Consider the following 23,603-nt stretch of genomic DNA (forward strand, 5'->3'; position numbering starts at 1 on the left):
AACCTAATAAACCCCTTAGTTATTTACCTAACAGCCATTTAAACATGTGGCAAAGACTTTGTAAATTAACTCATGCATGATTATGTGCATGACATGAAAAAACAGTGCGAGTTTTTCCTTTGCAGTTTTAATGTAAATTTACAGTGAACAAACACTACAAAAAAAATGTTGGAAAATAAAACTCTAGAAGCCTAAATGTATTTATCTTACTCTGAAAAGTACCATCAGATATGTCTAAAATATCCAAAGATTGGGAACTTGAGAGGAGACATAACTGACAAAAATAGGTATGGAGTGTTGAAGTTATTTACATATCTCAGATACATTAAATTATGCAAAACAGAAGGAAAGTGCTGAACAGATTGGTAGTAATAAAAAAGCAGAAGCAAAAATATAAGCCAATAGTACACATCAGTCTAGGTAACGATAACAACAAACCCCTTTGTTTCACATAGTCCCACTGAAAGCATTGAGAGTTCATTAATGTAACAGGATCTCAATAAAGCAATATTGCTAAATTTGCATAACCCCAAACCAATAAATTTTCATTAATTTATGAACTGATCAAAAAAATATATTTAAAAAATAATATTTAAAAAATATTTATAAAACTATTAAAATAATATTTTTAATTAATAATAATCCATACAAGACTATCGCATCTTCATTGTAATTACACCTAAACAACATTTCTCTGAGAGGTAGAGAAAAAAATTAAATGTATTAGGAATGCTGCAGGTTACGTTATTGTCTAGCTGGATATCTACTGCTGTTTAGTTGGGTAACAAGGTGATTTCTTTTACATTTTACATTTAGGACAATATTTATTGTAATTTGATTTCATTATAACAGGATTTCTATCTGAAGTGGACTTGGTAATGGTTTCACTACTTCAAGATCAATCTAATATTAAATTTTCTGCTTCGGACACTCTGGAAAGGGACCAACAAGAAGACTTCATGAAGACACAGGGGGATTCAATATCCCCAGTTCAGCAAACTGTGAGTAAGATGGCCCAGTTCTGCTCTCTTTCCTCAGAGACACAATCTCAGAATATTTAGTAGCTGCTATGCTAAATTCCATCATACTTAACTGGCAGCAAAGTAAGCACTGAAAGTTTTATTTCTGAAGAATAGAAATCTTATTTAGCGTTCTAAGTTGATTTTAAGCTCCATGGACTATTTCCCATTTGATCTCTAGGAACTAAAAGTAAACAGATATAACACAAAGAAAAGTTTTACTCAATTCTTATTACCTTTAAAAAAATATATTATTACTTTAAAAACAAAACAAGCAATCTAGCTAGATATTGATCCAGTAAAAATGCTACACTTAAAGTAACTTTGTAAATGTAAATTTTATTTACATTTTGTAAATTTTTTTAAAATGTAAAAAATATAACAATAATTAAAAAAATACATCAAGACATTTTGTCCATTCCCTGCCAGTGGAAAATACATTGCAGTACAGAATTCCTTCTGACTCTTTTGGAATCCAGTGATCTCTCTCCTGTTGCCTTTATATTCACCACGTTAACCTTTTATAACAGAAGTACAACTAAGAATGTTGTGCTTTTGCTGCCTTACTCTGACAAATCTATGTAAACCACCCAGTCTCTTATTTTTCATCAAACAGTAAAATAACCAATGTTACATTTCTATAATGAAAGATTCAGGTGGAGAATTGACAGCACTGCTTTTCATATAGCTGTACATAACTACTAAACATAGGCATGCTTTTTTTAATTCTCATTTAACATAAAATATCAACACATGTACTGGAATTATAGAGAAGAGCAAGGAACTAACAGTTAAGAAGTTACAAACTGAGCAAGTTCATGTTGATATAAGCCAGAGGTCAGATTTGCTTTCTGCAGGAATCCCTGATAGAACAAAGTTCCTAAATTAGTATCTCTGACCCACAGACCCATGTGCAGATGAATGAAAAAGCTCTGCCATGTTCCACTCTGCTGACAACATTGGGTTTTATGCTAATTTCCCTTGGGGACTTCTTCAAATCGGGTTCTTCCATGAAGGCATATATTCCTTTACCTCTTCTCCCAAAACATTCTAAGAGCAAGTTGGATTTAGAGAGGGAAAGGGAAAAAGGGACTATCTGATAATCCAACTTCAGGTATATCACAGGATATTATTACATTTTCCCCTTCATTTTCCCCCTGAACAAAATAACCTGCTCTTGACTTAAGCATGTGTTCTCAAAAGGCATCTGAGTTGTTACTCATCCTTGATGTCAGGAAAAATATGCATAATTTCCAAGCTGAATGTGCTCAGCTTCAGGATCCAGACACTAGTCCTCGTTAAGCCTTTCTCTTCTAGATTAAAGAGCCCTTCCGTAGCTATTATTTTCTTTTTGCTAAAGTGCAAAAGGGAAGGGAGGAGATGAGACAGGAAGAAGGTTAAAATGTCTGCCTAGAGCCTGCATGTCTCAGAGAATGAGTGTGGCTATGTTAATGAAAGGAAGTGATGTAACCAGCAGCATATCTGGCAGCTTGTAACACCATCAGAGAATGAGATCAAGCCTATTTGACTAAACTTGTATAGGACAAGATTTGCACTTATCATATTCCTGTCATTTAATCTTTCATCACTTGATCATACATCATCTTTTCTCTGAAACTGTCAGATTAACTAGTCAAAAGTTGCCTAAGACATCCTGTTTTTCCCAGATAGTTGCACAAATTAGAATTCTCAATTCTTTCATTAATTTGCCTTTCAACAGTTTTGGATATCAGGTGACCAGAAAACCTTTTAGACCTTTCAGGGCTTTTCTGTATTTATCACCAATAATATGATTTTTAATGTACTGGAAAAATACTTGTTCATCCTAATCCTAAATAAATGCCAATAATTCTTTGCAGGATAATCCCAGTTATAACTGCCAAGCATATGAGTCGGACAGCAGGACAGAAAGGAAAAGTTCAGAGTCTTCTCACAGCCCCAGCCCTGCTTCTCCAGTCCAGGACCAAATTCATGGGAGATACCCTACAAACCAAGGAATCCACTGTGGCAAGAACAAATTTAAAGTCTCCTTCAGCGCTGAAAAATTCAGGCGGTACAGTTACGAGGAAAGTACTGTAGGAAATTATGACAGGTTTCTCAAGAGCAGCAGAAACCCCTTTCACCCTTACAAGAGGCAGATCAGTGAAGATGTCTTCCAGGAAGCACATCAAGCCCTCCCACCAGAAGGTCCACCTTTCAAAAACGCGAGAAGCATTGACTGTTTTGAGGGTCTACCAGGATCTACGGGCCCTGATGAGTCAGAGTCATTTCCAACTCACATTCCTAACATCTCCTCCGAACAACCATGGTGCAACAGTCTCCAGTACAGCACTCCAGGTCAAGATCACAGTTCACAAGTCATGGTCTGTATCTTTTCTACATTTGTTCTCCTGTTTTCAATGCCAAAATTATGCTTTTGGAATTGTTTTCTTATCTCAATGTAACTACGCAGACATTTGGTCTCTTTTGAAGTCACAAGCTGGAGTTCAGGATAGACATCTACATTTAATTGTCTAATCTCTCTGCTTTACTTGCTTTCCCTACTGAAAAAGTCTTCAGAAAAATGCACAAGGGAAAGGATTTTCCAGTAGACATGAATGTTAAAAATTCAAATCCTCCCTGACAACAGGCTTATATCACTGTCAATCAATTAGCATTCACAAGGAACAAAAGTTCACAAAACTATATATTTCAAGCACAAGGAAACATGCATCTAAGAATGCATATAGACTTGTTACAGCAACTTAGCTGACCTGCACTTTTCTTGGCATAAACAGAAGAGAAGCTCTAAGACATTAATCCTACTTAAAATTAAATACAAGGTCTGTTTGTGGTACGTAGAGTGTAAAGGTACAAGGGGTAGTTCATATACTGGATAGAGGCAGTCCAGGGAAGCACAGAGATCCCTGAAGAGCAAGGGAAATCACACTCTAGTTTCTCCACAAGCTATCTTTGCTGGAATGCAAAGTGTAAAGCATATCTTTATAATATAGTGCAGATAAAAAACAATGACTACATCTGCCAAGAGAGTGCCCTTACCAATGGATCTAAGATGGTTGTGAGACGAAGAATTCAAGCATTACTGAAAGAAAGAGGGGTTAAAAAAAATATATTAAATGGATTAAGACAGTTTACCAGGGGACAGAGGGATGTTTTCAGATTACATACCTGCAGAATGAAACTATTCAAGCTGAGGAGGAAGTTGATCTAAATCTCTTATTTCCTGGATGAATAATGTATCCTCTAGATCAGATGAGTCTAATGCAAAACCTGTAATCAGTTTATGAAATATATATATATACACACACCATTTTCTTCCCAAATTCCTGAGCTGCAAGATGCAGAGAATGTAAAGCTAGCACCACAGGTGGCCCTACACAAAGCACCTCTGACTACTCAGGAAAAGGCTAGCTACTTCTTAATGTCTCCACTAGTTCAGTTATCATGCAACTTCAAAGCTCTTAAATAGCTTATAAACTGCTGGCAAGTTGATATTTCTGGATAAAATAATCGTCTTATGGTCACCAAAATAGCATGGACAATTGTTACTACTGGATGTGGCATTTGCTTGATGCCAGGATATCAGATCAAACCCAGTATGCACCCCTACACTAATCTGTGCCATAAAAGATAATCATTAAAGCCCTGCTTTGAAACAGAAGGTTTAGTGCTATTTGTTCCTTGAAATAAAATGCCCATGTCCCCAGCTCTCAGAAGAGAATTCCTAGCCACATTTGTTAAGTTTGGGAGGCAAACTGAAGCCACTCCCTTGACCCATGGAGAAGGGCACTACGTAATAAACACTACACCACTTACCCTCTTCCTAATCACAAAACTCCTGTGTTAGCTTGAGTTACTGACAGCCTGCAAGATAAAATCAAGGAGTATGGAAAAGAAGGGGAGAGACACGTGCACTCTCAGGAATTAAAAGTGGAGCATGCATTTTGTGTATGTGGGAGAAAAAATAAATCTGCAACTGACATTTTCTGAATTGTTTTTCTGTATGGAATTTGGACTGGGATTTCCTTTATAAAATCAGTAATTATATAAATGCAAGAATGTTTCTTCTTGTACTGCACTAGAGTATAAAGCAGAATCTGTGCAACACTTGCTGTGAACAAATCAAATCCAAAGAAGTAAGAAGCGTAACATATAAATTGATGGGATTATTTTATTTTAAATTGTGGTGATTTTTTTTTTCTAATAAGGCCTTCCCTGAATATTTTCTAGCAGGATTCAGACATCAAGCTTAGGACATCCCCACTGGAAGGGCAGCCGGGTTTGTATTGCTATCAGCCTCAAGTGCAGCAGATGTATTGCCCCTCACATCCTTTCCATCAGGTGAGTACAATATGTAGAAATACAGCTTTTTTTTTCCTTGCACTTTTATAGTATAGTACTTATAGTAATAATTCAAAAAGATAGATAAGACAATACCTACTAAATTTGTATTTGTAGGTTAGTTTGTGTTCATATACAGACATTTTGTTTACAACAATGAGATCTCAAGAGAACCATACCTAAGTGCATTTTAAAATGGTCAGTCAGAAAAAAAAAAAAAAATTGTAAAAATGGAACTTAGTACTGCTTATTTATATTTTCACCATTTTGCTGAATAAAATTGGCTTTGAAAGCAGCTAATTCATTGGTATAACCACTTAATGCCACATAACTACTGGCATTTCAGGATCCCAGGGCATTTACTGTGTTCTAACTTCAGAATAAAATATTAAATATGTAACTGCGTACTTATAATTTAGACCCAACATAGAAAAACACTTTTAAGGCAATGATGCTCACTCTCTTTTTGCTTGACGGCACACAAATCTCTTTTGCAATCTTTTGACTGTTACATCATCCCCAGTGAAAGATTATTCAGCTGAAGCATAATTGAGTGCAATGCTGATGATGCATGAGAATGCACGATATGAAGGTTGTTCTTCCGTAATGTAACTATATCATTAATACTACAGATACACAGGAGTAACTGACACAATGCTTTTCTAAATGTGTTTGGAAGTCATTTGAATATGTGTCAGTTCAGATTTTCATAGCAGCATGCATGTAGAATCTTTGTAAAATCATACGTGCATCTCTTAACCTTAAATGTGATGTTAGTACATATTTACAGAAGCTTGTGAGTATGGTCTACTAAGCTTGAAAAATTTGACATACAGGGAGTGTATATATTACAAAAAAATAATTTTCATGACTCTTACATGTCTTAAAATCTGTTTCTTTATATATAAACATAGATGATGTTCCATGCATTGATATTTTCCTCTTTCGTGCTCAAGTAGTGTGCAAAACTTTGTAACTCTATAATGTACAAAAGTTTATTTAAGAAAGATGTTTGGGAAGATAAAAACATGTTTGAAACACCCTATTTAGAAAAAAAAAATAGTTAAGGTGAAATTAAGGTAATGGCTATTTTTCAGAAAGAAAGGTGGAAATAACTACCAGAACTCACATATATATACCCCAAACACATATATATAAAACTTTTGAATATAAAAGATCACACTTGAGTTAGGACTCCTCAGATCCCACTGACTGATGACTGATATTGTGGAATCAATTGTTCCATCTCATCCAACTTGTTCAAGAAGCATAAAAAATATGACTAGCAGAGCAGTGATGTAAAACCATAGAAAGAAAACAGAACAAAACAAAACAAAAAGATTACTGTGGGATATTTCATTGGGATTGTTAATTCATATGGTGCTGCCAGCCTGAGTCACTGAAATACTAATCATACCATTCATCCCGAGGATTTAGTTCCCAATGAAGAAATATATATATCTGTAAGGTTGTTTTTTGACATGATTTTCTTTATGAGAAAATTTAAGTAATAACTGCATACAGATGCTGAATGACTGTAAAGAATAAGAATGGCCAAATGTAGGAATTTATGACCATTGATAAAAGTAAATTACCCATCACAGATAACTTCCTCAGAATTATATTTTTTAGAGTTTTGTAAAACATTGCTAAGGAAGAATGCAATTACTCCATACACCAGTAATGGTATTCCATGTTTTTGAAGCTCTGTGTCTCACACTTGGAAATCCCCTACCTGTCTACTGAAATTTAAAGGGAGGTGTCTCATTGTTGTAAGACATAAACTCTAAGAGAGAAATAGAGTAAGACTGAGTAACTGTATCAGTCACTGGACAAAGACCTTGGGGGACTTAAGGCCCTTCTGAACATCGGAGTCCAAGCCATCAGGAGGATGGCATGACAAGGCAGCTCAGCAAGCCCTCTCAAATCCTAGAACTATTTCTTCCTGCTCCCTCAGCCTTAGACAGCCTCTCTCCACTAACTGGACCTTGCATTTAAATCAGATTAACAACTCCGGGGCACAGAGGTTCTCTTCAGCTATGTGTTTGTACAACACTTTGCACAAGGGCAGACCAATGTGCACAGGGCATCCAGATAGTGCTGAAGTTCAAATAGTTTCCATATAAAGGGCTTTTTATATCCACTGCTCTCCTTGGGTAACCTTGCAAAGCTCTGGAAGCATACATAAGCTTAAATAGGTGTGGGGAAGCTAGAGAATAACCTCACTTCTGTCTTTTTCCCTTACTCTGGCTTTCCATTAGCCAGAATTTACTTTTTTTTTTCCCCCCATAATATTTGGCAAAGGTATCTTTTAAATTCTTATCAGCACCACCATAATTAATTTACTTTTTTTTTTTTTCTTTTTCTGGTTAGCCTAGGACTTCATAGAAGTCATAAAAGGTAATAACAAAAATGAAACCAGAATAAAAAGAAAGGTGATGTTACACTACCATCCTAATTTACAAATTGATTGATTTGACTATTACTGTTTTAGAGGAAATGGGTCCCAGATGAAGGATTAACTTGCCACAAAAGCTCTGCTGCAATTATAAACCAGCTCCCCGCTGGGACTGCAGCACAGATGTTATGAATGTGCCACAGCACCATACATCTCACAGGCAGTATAAATGTCATTTTTGTGTACATTTTAGCTCCAGTTACCTTGTTAATTCATTTGAATATTTTTAATTCCTTTACTCATTCTGAAATGAGCACCCCCCCCCATCACTGCCATTTTGACACTCTTACTGCCCATGGGGGTTAAGCACATCCAAAAAGCTTGCAATGATACAGCTGAAACATCCTCTGGGAGCAAGACACAACAAGCACTACACCAGAGGAAAGTCCTCCATCCACCTGCAGGTTGGCACTGGGACAGATCTCTCACAAGCAGCAGGTTTCTGTTAGGCTTTCCAGTATTTGTGCTTCCTTGTGTTACTATAGTAAAAGCACAGCACCATATTGTACCACTCAGAGAGGAAAAATGAGGGGTATAGCTGCCAAAAGTCCTAACAGGCAGAATTGCCGTCCATGTGCCGTAATCAGATCGTAGGAAATGAACAGTGATGTAAGAGTGAGAAGAAATGGAATAATATATTTTGCATGAAGCAGCTCCACTATTAATACTTTACATTTCAAATGAGAATGGAACAGAGCGATTTAAATCAGGAGGGAGTGAAGCTCAGGAGAACGGGCCCCCTAGCCTAGAGTGAAGGATGTTCAAACTGTGCCTCTCTTTTCATTAGAGGGATGAGAGAGGTGGATTCCTTCATTAATTTTGTCCAAATGATAAAATGGCCTCACCTTCCCTTTGCTGGACACAACACGAATGGTGACTCAGATGAAAAATTACTTCTTATTGACCTGAAAGAAATAGCAGACACTCACTGAAGTCACCTACCCACCCACCATAAAACACTGACACCTTTCATGCCAGTTGTGCGACTGTAAAACCAGCTCAAGCCTGTCATACCAGACCATTCCCCAGCCTCTGTTCCCTCAAAAAGGAGTAATGAATCCCATAAAACAGAAATAATCCTTAAAACGCCCAGATCTTGTTTTGGTGACAACATCACAACCAGCCCCATCTTAGTGGCCTTTCCTTTCAAAGAGCCACTGAAACTAATAAAATCAGAATTATTGCATGAATTGTCCGGTTTTTTACTCCAGTGAAAAATCTGCACACAACGCAACAAAGCAGGCAGCACCGAGCTGCACGTGGTAATTAGGTTGTAGCTGCTCTGGAGCCTGCACTTCTGCCCAGTATTTAGCTTAACGTGGCAGGACATGATTAATTCTGAATGTCTCATTTCTTTCACCCTCTTCACCGTAGCAAACAAATTAACGCATTCGGTAAGTTTTTCCACATTCCATTTCAGGCAGTTGAATATTTAAAAAGATAAAAGCAAGCAGGCAAAAAAAAATATATCAATAAAATAAAATAAAATAAAATAAATAAAATTACTGAGAAACTGAAATAAATTATTCAGAATCCAGAATAAAGAAAAACTATGAACATTTTGTAAGCATGTGGTAACCTCACAAGCTTTTTAAGGGGATGAAGACCAAGAGCAACAGAAGCTGTTGGTCTGAAGATAGGAATGGCTGTAAGAAACTAAGGATACGTAGAAACTAATTACCAATAAAATATTCCTGACAACTCTGGAAAGCTACATTACAGTCTTTCAGAGGAACCATAAAAAAAAATCATGACACAGGACTTCTAGAGGTGAGCAGCAAAACACCAGAGCATGGCTCAGCAACCTTTGAGTACTAGCGAAGGCACGCAAGCAGATTTTTAATAGCGTGTGACATGATTCCTAATTTTGGCCGTGCCCTAGCCCTGGCATCTGGAAAGATTCATCTGTAAGAGGCAGAAATTCCTCTCACTCCGAGTTCAGTGGGAGCCTTTCCCTCAGCGAGAGCCAACTGATGGTATCTGCCCTTAGCGGGGCAGTGCTTCTTTGTTCTTGAAAGTTGCTTGCCAGCAAGTTTAAACTGTAATTGGGAAAATAAAAATACGTGACCAGCTGCGGCGATGGAAAACTGAGAGCAAACCTGCAGAAACTCTGATGCAATCAGGACTATCTATATGGAATATCTGCCCCATTCTACCTATTTTTTGAATTGCACATATTTCTATCATAGCAATTGTATATAGGCCAGCCATTGCTTTAGTATGTCTTGAGAGCTGGACATGCTTAGAGATCTCTAGAAGAGACAGCTTTGCATTCTGCTGCTCGTCCCTAGGGATGGGGTGAGGGTAGCATAAACGCTATCTCCTTTTAGGTGCCCTGCTCATTCTCTTTAGGTTTCTGACATAGAAAGCAGAGAAAAATAAAGTGCTTGAGGTGGTGGTTAACAGGACTTAAGGCCTCTTGGAGAAGCCTGTTTCTTGTTGTTGATTATGAAGGGATCCTACAGAGAGCAGCCTCACAGCCTCAGCACAAGTCAGGCAACACGAAAACCCGTCTGGGCTCCCGGAGGCAGGGAAGGAAGAAATGTCTCATAAGCCACTCTCCTGACCCAGGGAATGACATTACTAACTTATTCCATAATACATTCATTTTAATACATATTCTGATGCCCTTCGTGAACAAAAGCTTTTGTTGTTGTTTGGTGTTTGTTTTTGTTGGTTTTTTTTTACTGTCTTGCCTGATAGTAGCAAACAGAATGGATGCTTTGGGAGGCTTTTCTCTTGGGAGCAGATTTCATACACTGGATTTTGGCCTTGATTATCCCTCTCCAGCTAAGAAAACAGCACAGAAACAAACAAGGCTCAGGCAAAACTTTTCTGCTGCTTCTTACTCTTTCAGTTGCTTTACTTAGGTTTATTTTTCTATGATGCACATTGTTCAAAGTAGCTTGTTCTGTCCTTTTTATTTGTATAAATAAAATTACAGCATTAATTTATTTGTCCACATAGTGCAATGTTTTGGGGGAGACTGAGATGGTTAAGATACTTCAACTAGAATAGGGATAGCTGAGGGGGGACATGCTTTAGATCTAAAAAAATTATGCATTATCTGGAAACAATAGGTAGGGTGCAATGACTCCCATTCTTCACAAGAACTCAGAAGCATAACAGGCAATAATAAAAGCAAGTACTTTTTCTACACACTTCAACACAGAACACACTTGAACAGAGTCTGGTAGCAGCCAGCATCCCAGGCAGTTTCTTTTCATACACACCATTTCTTCCACTTCTTAAGCATTAACTAATAACTTTAATGTTTTTCAATATCATGCTAGAAAGACTTTAGGTCTGCCATTGCAAAACAGCTATTAAATGTAGGTGGAGGACAAGATCCTCAGAATTACAGTTGAATGTTGTTATTAATAAAGAAATATATTGAGAACTTGTTGCTAAGCCAAGTGACATCTCTTTTCTTGTATCATCAGTATCCCTCTGGAGGCAGCTATCCCGTGACCTACATTACTTCTTCACACTACCCATACCAAAGAATTGCTCCTCAAAGCAGTCAAGAATCCCAGCAGCCTCTATTTCCCAAACCCATCTACTCCTACAGGTAATAAAATATTTTTTCAAGTCCTAGTGTTACAGGAAATATACTGTTTACCCGTGGCATATTTCCAGCATAATTTGCAACAACATGCTTACTCCTATTTGTCTTGTTCCCAGTGTGCTCTGTCCTGTTTGCATGAATCACAAGATGTTCCAGACTCTGGGGCCAAAGCAGAGGGAAATGAAATGCTGTAAAGCATGTGAACAGTCTTGATCACCCACAGAAAAGCTAGACATTTCTCTAATATAAAATCTTAGGTGTTGTGAATTTCATCAGCGCAAAACTAATCATGCTTAGCTTTAATACAGGTCCTGGAAAAGACACCTATTTTTTCCCCATTTTCTAGGGTAAGGAAATGCCTGGAAAACATATCAGATACGCTAGTTACCACGTAGGTTTAGCCCCCAAATGGCAGACTAGTGAAGTAGATTAGACAAATGTTAATTATACCGTCTGTCATTGTCAGTCTGATACTGTGTGCCCTGTATCAATTTAAGCATTTAAGCACAACCATAAAAAAAAAAAAATGCACACTGCCAGGATTTAAAGGTTGTTGTCTTGATTCCACTTCCTAATACTTTATTTGAAACTCAGGTTGGACCTTCTACCTCGACAATTAACTCTAAAAGTTATGCAACGTAAGGAGATTGCTTGTAAACAGCTAAGTGGAAACTTTAAGCATCATCCCTATTCATGCTGTGACAGTGAAAGCCACAGTAATTACAAGCACTGAAAAACATTGCCTTTCTTTCTGCTTCTGAACAGGCAAGCAGAACAGGTTTAAATACTTTTCTTTCTCTCCCTAAAGCATCCTGATCTTCATGGCACTCAAGAACAGCAAGACAGGGAGTTTGCCAGTCAGTGAGATTTACAATTTCATGACAGAACACTTTCCTTACTTTAAGGTGAGTTCTGCATTTACAGGGGGGAAGAAAAATCTCTCGCTCACTCTCACTGTCTGTAAGCTTCCCTGGTATCAGAGGGATAATGGTGGGGATAAAAGATAGGAAAAAACTATTTCTTGCTAGATGAATATCAAAACAACTATACACCTCTATGATCATAACCTACCCAGCATTTTATTCTATGCCTAGGCAGAATATACATAGTATGTGGTAATATCTAACACAAAAGGATACTGAGAACCATCCCAGCTTTGAGCTTACGTAGATAACAAGTGGCCATTCCTCACTAACAACTCATAAAAAGGATAAATAATTTCAAAAACAACATCCATCCCTTCCTCTCAGATCTCAAATACAGGCAGAACTGGTCTTGTGGCTTCCTCTGCCATTAATAGCACCTCCGGACTCACGTGGAAGCAGAGGTTCAAGGTTATCTTGCTCTGTTCTGGAACTGGGATATCCATCTTAGGCAACTTCATCACTTGTACACACCGTACAAAGAAAACTATAATGTGCGATAAATGGTACTAAGCTCATAATTACACTGTGATGCTGGTGAAGGTATGGGTGTATGGTTTGCACCAGGTGCTATTGAAATTTAAATCCGTGCTCTAAGAGAAAATGGCTTCTTGCACATGGAAGGTGAGTGGAAAGAGATGAGTCAGCGCACGATCCCAGAGCAGAAGGATTACAGTTACATTTCTAAAAGAGCTATAATTGAATTGTCAGCTGCTGCTCAACACAGAGCTTTATTCTTGCCGATTCTCCAGAAACACCTCCTAAGAGTCCAGACCAAGTGACCTACAATTGTGAGCAAAACCCAAAACTAAAAATTAACCAACGTGAGTCTGTCTGGTTTCCTATTTCAAATAAACATGCAGCAATTCAGATGGATTTAATACAACTACAGAAAGGCAATTCTAACATTTGTATCAAGAAAAGAGTACGAAGAATAATCTGATACAATTTTGCAATGGTTTTGGATCCTAACCGAGGATAAAGAATGCCTTCAAAACAAATAAAAGCAAACATGTCGGTAATCAGAGAACAAGAAAACACATTATCATGATGGATGAACTGTTAGGTTTCATTACCCTTCTGTACTCCCAGAACCCCAGCTTTCCTCCTGAAGGAATCACTAGCTACCCTATTATTTATAACAAGCAAGAAAAGGGAACAGAAAAAGAGAGCCCTACCATCCTAATTCAAGAAATATCCCACGACAACTCCACTAGTTACAATCCATGGAATAAATCTGAAGCACTCGATTTTATTTTATTTTTTAAGTCACAGGAACACAAATGATTTTTAGGCTAAACACACATTATCATCAATACTTAATTTTGTGTAAGTGGGGAAGGGAAGATGGGTAGAATGGCGCATGGCAAGAGAAAGATTTTTATTTCAGCCCTAAAATATTAATTCCGTTTTCCACGCATTTACCAATAGTTGCAGGAAATAATAATAACACAGAGGAAAATAAATTGAGAATTGTGAAAAAGGTCCTGGGCCACCACATCGTGAAACTGGTATTTTGCAGAACTATGTTTCTTAGCATACAGCACAAATTATACAATCTAAAGCAAAGTAGCACATTCTTATCTGATTACTTTTTTTCTAGAAAGAACATAAATAAGTTTCAGGCACACAGGTGGTAATACTAAAAATAAGTTTTGGAGGCATAACAGCATAGCCACATTTATTCATCAGACCAAACTGCAATTAATTCTCCTTTGTCTTACAATACATCTGATTAATAAAATAAATCAGCTTGCAAAGCAAATGCTGCTGCTGCCAATGTGCACAGAGTATACCCAAGACTGTAACTCTACCGGGTGTCATCTTCCTGGTCCTGAAGTTAAGGGCATTGTGAAACGGTAGAAATATTCAGGAGACGTGCATCCTTTCCTCAACTACACATTGTGTGCAAGCATTGTATATTGTTTATATGGGGATACTTCCAAATATCACATATAGAGGTACATGTTCACCTGTCTGTGTGTATACATATGCTCACTTGTTCCTTACTTTTCCTACAGCTTTAAATAACTGTTTTATGGCTAATCTAAACCTTGCTCTTCTTAATTATCAAAACCTCCCTGTTCCACTGGAAGCGTTCTTTTGCAGATCCTCATGTATTTTTCTTAAATCATTTAAAAGTCAATGAGAATGAGGTTAGTGCCTTCACAGGCACTGTAGGAAAAGAATGGTGCAGGGGTTATTACTGGAACATCCAGTATTTTGCAACAGTATTATTTTTGCATTTTACTTACAAATACAGACAAATGACTGAATAGTTTCATCCCAAACATCCTTAAAATAAGCACAGAAAATATGTTTATAAGGACTAAGCCCAATCTACTTCTGGTCTTTACAACAGCCCATGGAATTACCAGTATATGGCAAAAGCTAACATTCTCTATCCTCCCTTTTTTGGGGAAAGTTCAGAAAGATGAAGTAATGTAAAAATCAGCAAGGGACATTTTGTTGCTTATACTATAACTCACCAAATAGCAGGATTCAATGGGGGAGGGGAAGCAATTTAAGTAGGAGAGAAACAGAGTACAAGTGTACATCGAATCTTGCTGGGAGACATTAGATGATACAAGCCTAGTCAAATTAACTTGTATTCGCTGCCGCAGCAAATTTAGTTTCTATGATGCAACAATCTCATTTCTAGTTGAAACAGAACAATCCAACTCCTACGTCCTTAAAAAAAAAAAAAAAATCTACACAGCTGAAGTTGAATTACTCTTTGATGTACCTCTCCCTTCTCTTGAGACCTAGATTTAAAGAGAAAGGGTTTTGCAAGATCACTGAACTCTTTAAACTTCAAGAGGCGGTCAGGATCAATGGGTCTGCACAATAATATTTTTTTGCTTGTCATCCTTTTTTTTCTTTGTAGTGATTAGTGAGTCTAACACAAAGCTTTAATCTTGTTAATTGGAGTTATTGCCAGTGGTCCAAGAGGTTAGGGAGGTCTGTGGTCGGACAGACGTACAGCAGCAAGTATTCTCTTGCACTGTCAAATTCTTTCTTCCCTACTACTCGGAATGCAACAACGGCAAAAACAAGCTATAGGAAGGGATCCCAACTGTACGAGAGCAACTTCAGAAGCCAGAGCTCAGTTCATTAAGAGAGAATCAAACGTTAACTTAAAAAAAAAACAAACTGGTGGCGGAGCAGTAACAGGAGCATGCTGCTGGAGCGTTCCTTCAGGGCCCGGCTAGGTAAACAGCTATTTTTCTCTGCTCAGCAATACCACATTTAATGCAAGAACCTGTTCAACTCTTGGCACTAGTCTCCAGAATAAATCCGTGTACTTTTTGCTTTTACATTTCTAAAACTACCTCACAATTTACACCCCCACACATTCTGAAAAGCTCTGAGAAACACACGCCACTCCCGTCTTCTCTGGGGCTTAGCAGAAACACTAATTATCCCGTCTAGATACAGAGGGATCCGTAGCCTCACACACATCAAGAAACATGAATATTCCTTCAGGTTAGTTCATTCAGTACCTAAGTGCACATTTTACCTAGAAAGTTTTATTTATATTTGGAACTGGCAGAAAATAGCTTGAATATGACCTGCAAGGGAGAAACACTGATGAGCATCTTTGGTGTTACCCTGTGGCAGAAGTGTTGGTTTTGGTATTTTTGTTGGTTTGTTTTTAAAAATAGAAATGCAAGTTGTCTCGCCTATGGGACTGGCTAACAAAATAGTGAAATGCTGACATCAGGTGGGCCAAAAGGAACTGTGCTGTTATGAAAGGAAAATACTTTCTGCTTTAGTTAACATCATGTTTTCAACTTTCACAACCGATCAATACTTTTAATGAAGAAAGCATTATACTTGACCCTCAGATTCCTCAGTTGGGCTATTAACTCTTTATTCCATGAGACAGACCTTCACAACAAGCTAGGAAAGACCACGTTTTACTTTTATAAATACATATAAAAAATTATGACGTATTTTGCATCCATGAATAAGGACCAATAACGAGTATCACTTTTAGGCAACTTCACATGCCTTTGAGAGTTTTTAAACTTCTTTTAATTCATATGACACATAGGTAAGGTAGACTGGTTTTGCTTTTCTTTTTTGAAAAGAAGTATCCAAAATTGGTTATAAAAAACAGAAAGAAAAAAAAAAGCCTCACATACACCTGTACTGAAGATCATTCTTTGTAATCTAATGAGCTCTAAAGTCATTCTCACTAGAGATTTCCTCTCTCACCTCTGCAAATGTCATTTGACCAACACAGGAAAACTAATTTAAAATAAAATAAAACAAAATCCTGATCTTACAATGACAGGGAAAGAAGTCTAGCTGAACCAGCAGTTGCAGCTGTTACAATGGAGCTGGGCTTCTCAGATTGATGATTCCTACCATTATGTGGCAAGTCATTTTTCCTGCTCCCTTTTTCTTTATGCAGCAGCAGCAATGAGCTAAGGCAGTCCTGCTCACATGTGCAACCAACAGCATTGTACAGCACCTACCAAAAGAAAAGCAAGGAAGTGACACATCAGGAATTTGCTGTAGGAATCTTTAGATACAAATCAGCACACTAATTTACAAAGCCTAAACACGATGGGCAGTATCTTTTGGCTGCATGACTAAGTAAACAGAAAGGAGCTAAATCAAACAAACAAAGCTCCATAAAAACTTATATGCAATAAAATATTACAGTGCCATTTCTTCAAGATCAATTTTAACAGGCATTTCCCACCAGAATCCAAGCATGACCTTTTTCTGAGTGTTTCCCTCACATTCTCTTCAGCAATATTATTTTCAGTTCTTTTACAAGCAATAAGAAAAAAGTAAAAATCAAAAACAAACGGGAAAAAAAAATGTAAGCCAATTTACTTAATGACCAAGAGCCTCAAACTTTAAAGTTAGATCAAGAGAAATCTTTTTAAAATGTTATCTTATTGAAAATAGAGAAAAAAAAAAAAAAAAAAAAAAAAACATTTAAAAGTACATCAACAGATAATTATGAGACAAAACTATTTCTAAAATCTATCATATATGTAATGTCTATCTCCATATAAAACTGAGAAAAAAGGAGGAAGACTTTTTGGCCCTAAGTTGTCTTCTTTTTTCCATTCTTGCAATTTAAGGCAAAACTGCCCTCAGAGTAAGGAGGGAATTTTGTTTACACCTCATTAATTAGCAAACACCTAAATAAGAATGGAGAAATAATTTGAATGAGGCTTATATGTACTGTACAGTTTAAAGAGCCTTCCAGCTTTAACTACTGAGTTAAAAATAAATGTAAAGCAAAAAGATCCAGTGATCAGATGTAGAAACCTGTATCTCAACTGTAGGGCTTGCAATTATACCATTTGGTGATATAATTGGCTAGCATACAACGTTACACCTACAGCAGCAGGCTAAAATTCTTTCAAAGTCTGCCTGGACACTTAATTTGAGTTCAAGTAGCATGTAATCCCTCAATTATGTGTTTGAAATTTTTCCACCTGTTCCAAAACAGATTTAGAAGACAGATTTCCTGTTACTTCACAGTTCTAGAATATAGTTCCTTAAACTCTTAATTCCTGTGATTTGCAAATTCACTCTTAAAATTCCAGCAGCCCCTCTGAAAAGGCCAACCTTCTTGCTTAGATCGATTACTCTTTTACCAGATTCCTCCCTTCCTGCACAACGTGACTCTAACATTTCTTGTGGCTTCCTTCTAACAAACAAACTTCGTATTGTGGAAAGTAAAATCTAATCAGCATTTCTTATAGTCTCAACCGTCAAAATGGAGGAATATATTTGGGATTTTTTTTTCCTTGAAATTCCATTCTTAGATTGGATTTGTTTTTCCAGACAGCTCCAGATGGCTGGAAGAATTCTGTGCGCCACAACTTATCTTTGAACAAATGCTTTGAGAAAGTTGAAAACAAGACAGGCAATTCTTCTCGGAAAGGCTGTTTGTGGGCTCTGAATCCAGCCAAAATTGATAAGATGCAGGAGGAGCTTCAGAAATGGAAGAGGAAAGACCCAGTTGCTGTAAGGAAGAGTATGGCAAAGCCAGGTCAGTAATGTATTAGCGTGTTAGTTCTCCAATAGGGGTCCCCAGAACTTTTCCCTGCAATATGCACCAAGCTGTATAATGGAATTTACACATAATTTAGGAAAATATTTAAGAATTTTTCCATAACTTACATTTTAAAAAGCAGAATTAAATAAGACCTGGTTTTGCAGGAGTACTTCTAAATAGGCCCCAAAAGCACAACTTTATCACTACAATGAGAAAAAAATTCTCTCTTCATCCTGAAGTTTAGTGAGATGTCAAAAAACGCTGCAATAATTACTACAGAATAAAAATTGAAACTAATTGATAAATATGCAATATTTAAACAGGGAAATACAATCTACTAAATACGCACATAGCACTGACAATTTAGAAAAGCATTTCAGGCTTTTGGCGTTCTCATTGCAAGGCTTGCACTTTTGTTTGCCATTCCACTCATCCATGTCCCGCGGAATACTGAAATTCCAGCTGTGAACCGTGAAGATGAAGGCTGTGCTAGAAATTAAGTTGTGTATTTTTCCCCCCCCCCCCCTTGTTTTGCAGAAGAGCTTGACACGCTGATAGGCGACAAGAGCGAAAAGCTGAGGTCTTCTATCATGTCCTGCAGCCCAACCGCTGTTGGGAGCGCATCCCTTTCCCGGCAGATGGCAGTCCAACCCCACTCCTTAGGCGAGCCCTCTCTTTCCTCCGGTGTACCACCACCTCTCCATCCCATCCACACGCCTGGAGCCCTGCACGTCAAAAACCCAGTACCCAGCCTGCTGGGAGGGCAGCAAACCGCCTGCTACACCTCACCACCGGGCTTCCCTCCCATGTCGAGCACGCTCATGCAGCAGACGCCCGAGCACCAGCCGCTGTTTCCTTCTGGAGAGGCTCCCAACGAAGCCAGAAGCCAGCCTGGCATCAGCCAGGACTCCCCGCTGCCAGCACAGACACCCCCGGCGTGTGGCATGAAGGTGCTGGCGGAGCAGAGCGCGGCCAGGACGGTGCATGACCCGCTCCTGCAAGAAGGGGACCTCAGCACCGACATCGATGCTCTCAACCCGTCCCTCACCGACTTCGACCTCCAAGGTGGGCATCCAAGGTACTCCCACGGCCTAGGCTCGGCCTTTGCACGTCACAGCCCGCCCCGTACAATTCCATCTTCCCCCTTCCTTTTTTAAATGCATCCCACGTTAACGCAAACACTAGCAAAAATAAGATGTACTTGTCTTTTTGAACTCCTTGTGCACACCACAAACACCACCTCACTAGGTTACGTTATTCTGTGCAATATGGGATTTTGTGTTATGTCTTCAAAAAGTTTCCCAAGACAGCTACAGATTTACATCCAGGGTTTACAAAAAAACAACTCTTATTACTCTTGTCAAAGATATTATACATTGCAATACATTTGGAATCTTCTTCGTCAATATTGATTCAAAGCCTTCCCATATCTTGCTAAAAAGAGTGCTATACTCCCTCACAGGCTTCCCAGGCACCCACATGATCTATGCACTGAATAATTATGTTTTCTGAGGTGTTCTTAAATACTTAATCGTGCAATGCTGACACCAAAATTCCCAGTATTAAATAACTGAATTGTCTTGAATAGATAGGATTTTGTACATAGTTTTCCATGCAAGAAAAATAATCAAAAATGCCAAGTTTACACATATACATATAAACAAACAAAATAAAAATTATGGCCTCCAAATGAGCAGCTCTTGCAGCATCAAAAAGCACGCAAGGTTTGCCTTCCTGCACAGACAAACAGTGTTACACAAAGCAGCCTAAAAGACGGGGCAAAAGATGCAATTTTAATAATCCACAGCACTCAGCAAATGCAATTACCTTGCCATTGTACAGTCACAAATATTCCGCAATCCTGCCATGCCCAGATTGCTTTACCAGGATTAACAATGCAATTTTTTTGAATCCTTTGCCACTTCCTCTTTCAGGCAGCCAGGTCTTACGTTCCATTCATTTCTCTTAATCTCTGCCCACTTTATTCAGTTTAACACGCTTGTTTGTAGTGTGAGTATTCCTCATGCTTCACTAACATGATATGATTCCATCTTCCCTCTGTACTTGCCTTTTCCTTAAGTTATTTACCTTTATCTAAGCTTTTTTTTTTTTTTTTTCCCCCTTTCTTTCTTTCTTTCTTTCTTTCTTTACCAAATTACCAAACTCAAATCAAAGGTTCTAGAACTTGCTCACTGAGTGGCAAATCATTATACACACACACAAAATCAAGCTTTTTCAAGTAAAAAAGTTTTATCCCACTTGATAGCCTGCAGAAGACAGGCATAACCTTGGAGCAGCAGTATCCCTGCCAGCACCCCCCAAAAAAACCTTCAGAGAGGAACATGGGAAATGCAGCCCTCCTGCAGCACCTTCTTTGGTGCTGTCACTGAGACAGGCATGTTCAATGGAAAGTCAGAAAATATTTTTGTATAATTCAGGGGAAAAAAAATGAATATTTCAGATCTTTTGATTCCTCAGGTCACTTGCATGTCCAGTAACTTAGTCTGCAACCCAGAGAAAGCTGTGCTATAAGCATATGAGAAGCCCAGCAGTATTATTTGCAGATTTATCTTCAGTAGTTTACAAGGATTACAGAGGTGACTTCCCCTTTCTTGGTGCTTTTTTCAACTAGAAGTTATACTTCAGTAAGGATATATTTGCAACAGAACCTTGCCAATTATCAACAGAAATAATTTTCTTAAATTAACACTGCTTTCTCCAAGATTTAAATTTATAATGGAGACAAATAATAGCTCGCTAAACCATCTTTCCCCTTTCTCAATCACAAGTGATTAAAAGTACATACACATACAGCACAGACAACTGCATAGTTGCTGATTTCTCACGTGAAACCATGTTTCAAAAAGGCACGCGTAAAGAAAGTTGAACCGATCCTTTTTGTTTTGTCACAGGAAATCTTTGGGAGGAGCTGAAAGATGACAGTCTAGCCGTGGATCCCCTAGTTCTCATTTCATCATCCCCATCGTCTTCCCAGTGTTTCCCTTCTCACTGCCAGATGGAGAACGGCGGCAGCAGCAACATCAACATGCAAAATGGAACTCCGCACAGCAACTTGCCTGACCTACAGCTCACTACCCTTTACTCTGCCTTCATGGAGTTGGATACAGTGTCTCCTGCCTACCTAAGTAATTCTGGATCCAAACCTATAGCACTGATGTGAACCACACGCCTAGTTATAATTATTTTTGTCCAGATGCAGCCCTAACCATCACACACACACAGTTTATGTCAGCTACAAGTGCTGAAATCATGGCCATCGGAATAAGAGTGATCTTTTTCCAGAACTCACCTGCAGGATATGTAGCTTTACTTTAATAACTTCTACAAACAGATACTAAAAAATATATATATAAAAAAAAAATAAATTAAAAAATGGAAAAGAACTATTTAAAGATAATGTTGTTAACCGCTGTATTGGTCAACACCATTTTATCAAGCCACTCATCTTCTGCATCCTCCTGAAACAAGTGACTATAAGAAGAAAACTAATGATTTTCAGATATTTTTATGAAAGCTGCTTGCAAATGAACACTGAAGTCAAGGGAAATGATAATCTAACTTATTTGCTGAAGCCAATGATGCCAACAACATCTGCTACAGACCACTACCAAAAAAATAAAAAAATAAAAAATAAAAAAATCCACACACTGAAACATTTATAGTCCCCTTGAAAGAATTTCTGGGTTTTGATAAACAAGAACATAACCTGAAAATTCTGCAAGTATTAGAAGATAGAGGACTAGCTGCTGACAGACTAAAACAAAGCAACAAATATACTTTAGTGCAAAATATAAGTTTTACTGTGTTTTAAAATAAATTTAAAACTGTCTTTTTTAATAAAAAAAAAAAGAACAAAACAATGTAATAGATTTTTTACTTGGCTGCTAATTATTCATGTTAATTCCTCTACTTTTACCCAGCTGAACAGTAAGATGAATTATTTAACCATTAAATGAAGATTATTTTTATATTACTACTATCATTTTTCAAAAAAGACAGAGAACATAATTGTTGCAGCTAGCCAAATCCGGAGAGCATCTCTATTTTAGCATCCAGTTGACATCTGAAACATCCACCAGGGTTTATGATGATGCTGATGAGCCCTTGCTTTAGCATAGCACACTCCTCCTACTGTGAACTAAACTGGGGCTTTTCAGTAGCCATTTTCTCAGGAACCTTCTCTCTCAACTTACCATAAAGCTGCTGCTTGTGACATTACAGAATTGTTTTGTATTGCACATGAAGACAAAGCAATTTGGAGCAGGAACCTTTAACACTAAGGAATATAGTCTACAAAGCAAATAAATATGAAAGTATGCTTTCTTGGATGACATCTCTGTTCATGCACTGTGGAAACACAGGTGAAACTAAGCAGGTTAAAATTTGAGTCAGACAAGATTGCTTACGCTGCAGAAAAAAAGAAAAAAGAAAAAAAAAAAAAAGAAAGAAAAAAAAAGTAGCAAGGGACTGTAATGAAAAGCACAGGCGAGGTAGAAAGAACAGTGAGACAGTACTAATGAAATAAGCACACACAGGTCTGGCTAGCCTGCCTTCTCAGCAAGGTGGGAGGTGGGATTAATGCCACTTGAGACTGCAGCCAAGCTCAGGTTCAAATCTACACCCTCAGCTGTGTTTACTAGCCCGAGCTTAAAGCAAAAGCAGATTATGGGCAGACAGGTAGAGAAGACCTCTGAAGAATACATGTGATGTAACTTCATAATCCCTTACACAGCTATTAAGAAAGCCACACTTGATGTGAGCCCCTCTTGCTCCTGCAACCAGTATATACAGAGTGAGAAATGCAGTCAAGCTTGCCAAGCACTTCTGTGAGGAAAAACAGCAGGGACACGGCCATACAAGCATAAACTAGGAGAATCAATTCTTGACATTCACATCACTAGAAACATGCAGATTAAATGACAAGCCTAAAGCATACACTATGTAAAGTTGCTGAACATTATATTCAGTATAATTTAAAAGTTACCGAGTCACAAATAAATATGTATCAGGCACAAGCTTAATGAGCGATAATACTATGCTAGATACCTTTTAGGAAAAAGAAAAAAAAGAACCAAACAAACATATATTCTAATGTAACCATGCACTGAGGGAAGCAAAACCAAACAGCCCGCCCCACACTCCAGTAGCAGCAGGCTGCTGTACCCCCTGCCGGCTCTGCAACACATAGTTATTACTCCTTGAAATATGCCAGTATCACTCCTAAGCCTTCCAGAAAGGGAGC

General features: G+C 37.9%; 1 protein-coding gene across 1 annotated transcript; it reads left to right on the forward strand.

Annotated features, from left to right (window-relative positions):
- Nucleotides 1–878: 878 nt before the first annotated feature.
- On the forward strand, nt 879–21,521 carry FOXN1 (forkhead box N1; the record flags this gene model as incomplete). The annotated part of the gene is made up of 8 exons (XM_082776586.1): nt 879–1,001; nt 2,879–3,382; nt 5,250–5,360; nt 11,262–11,389; nt 12,195–12,291; nt 18,127–18,334; nt 18,878–19,405; nt 21,253–21,521. 8 exons carry the CDS (start codon nt 879–881, stop codon nt 21,519–21,521), a joined length of 1,968 nt encoding a protein of 655 aa, XP_082632712.1.
- Between the last annotated feature and the right edge of the window lie 2,082 nt (nt 21,522–23,603).

This window comes from Aythya marila (assembly GCF_965140915.1).
Source record: "Aythya marila genome assembly, chromosome: 20".
Lineage (NCBI taxonomy): Eukaryota > Metazoa > Chordata > Aves > Anseriformes > Anatidae > Aythya > Aythya marila.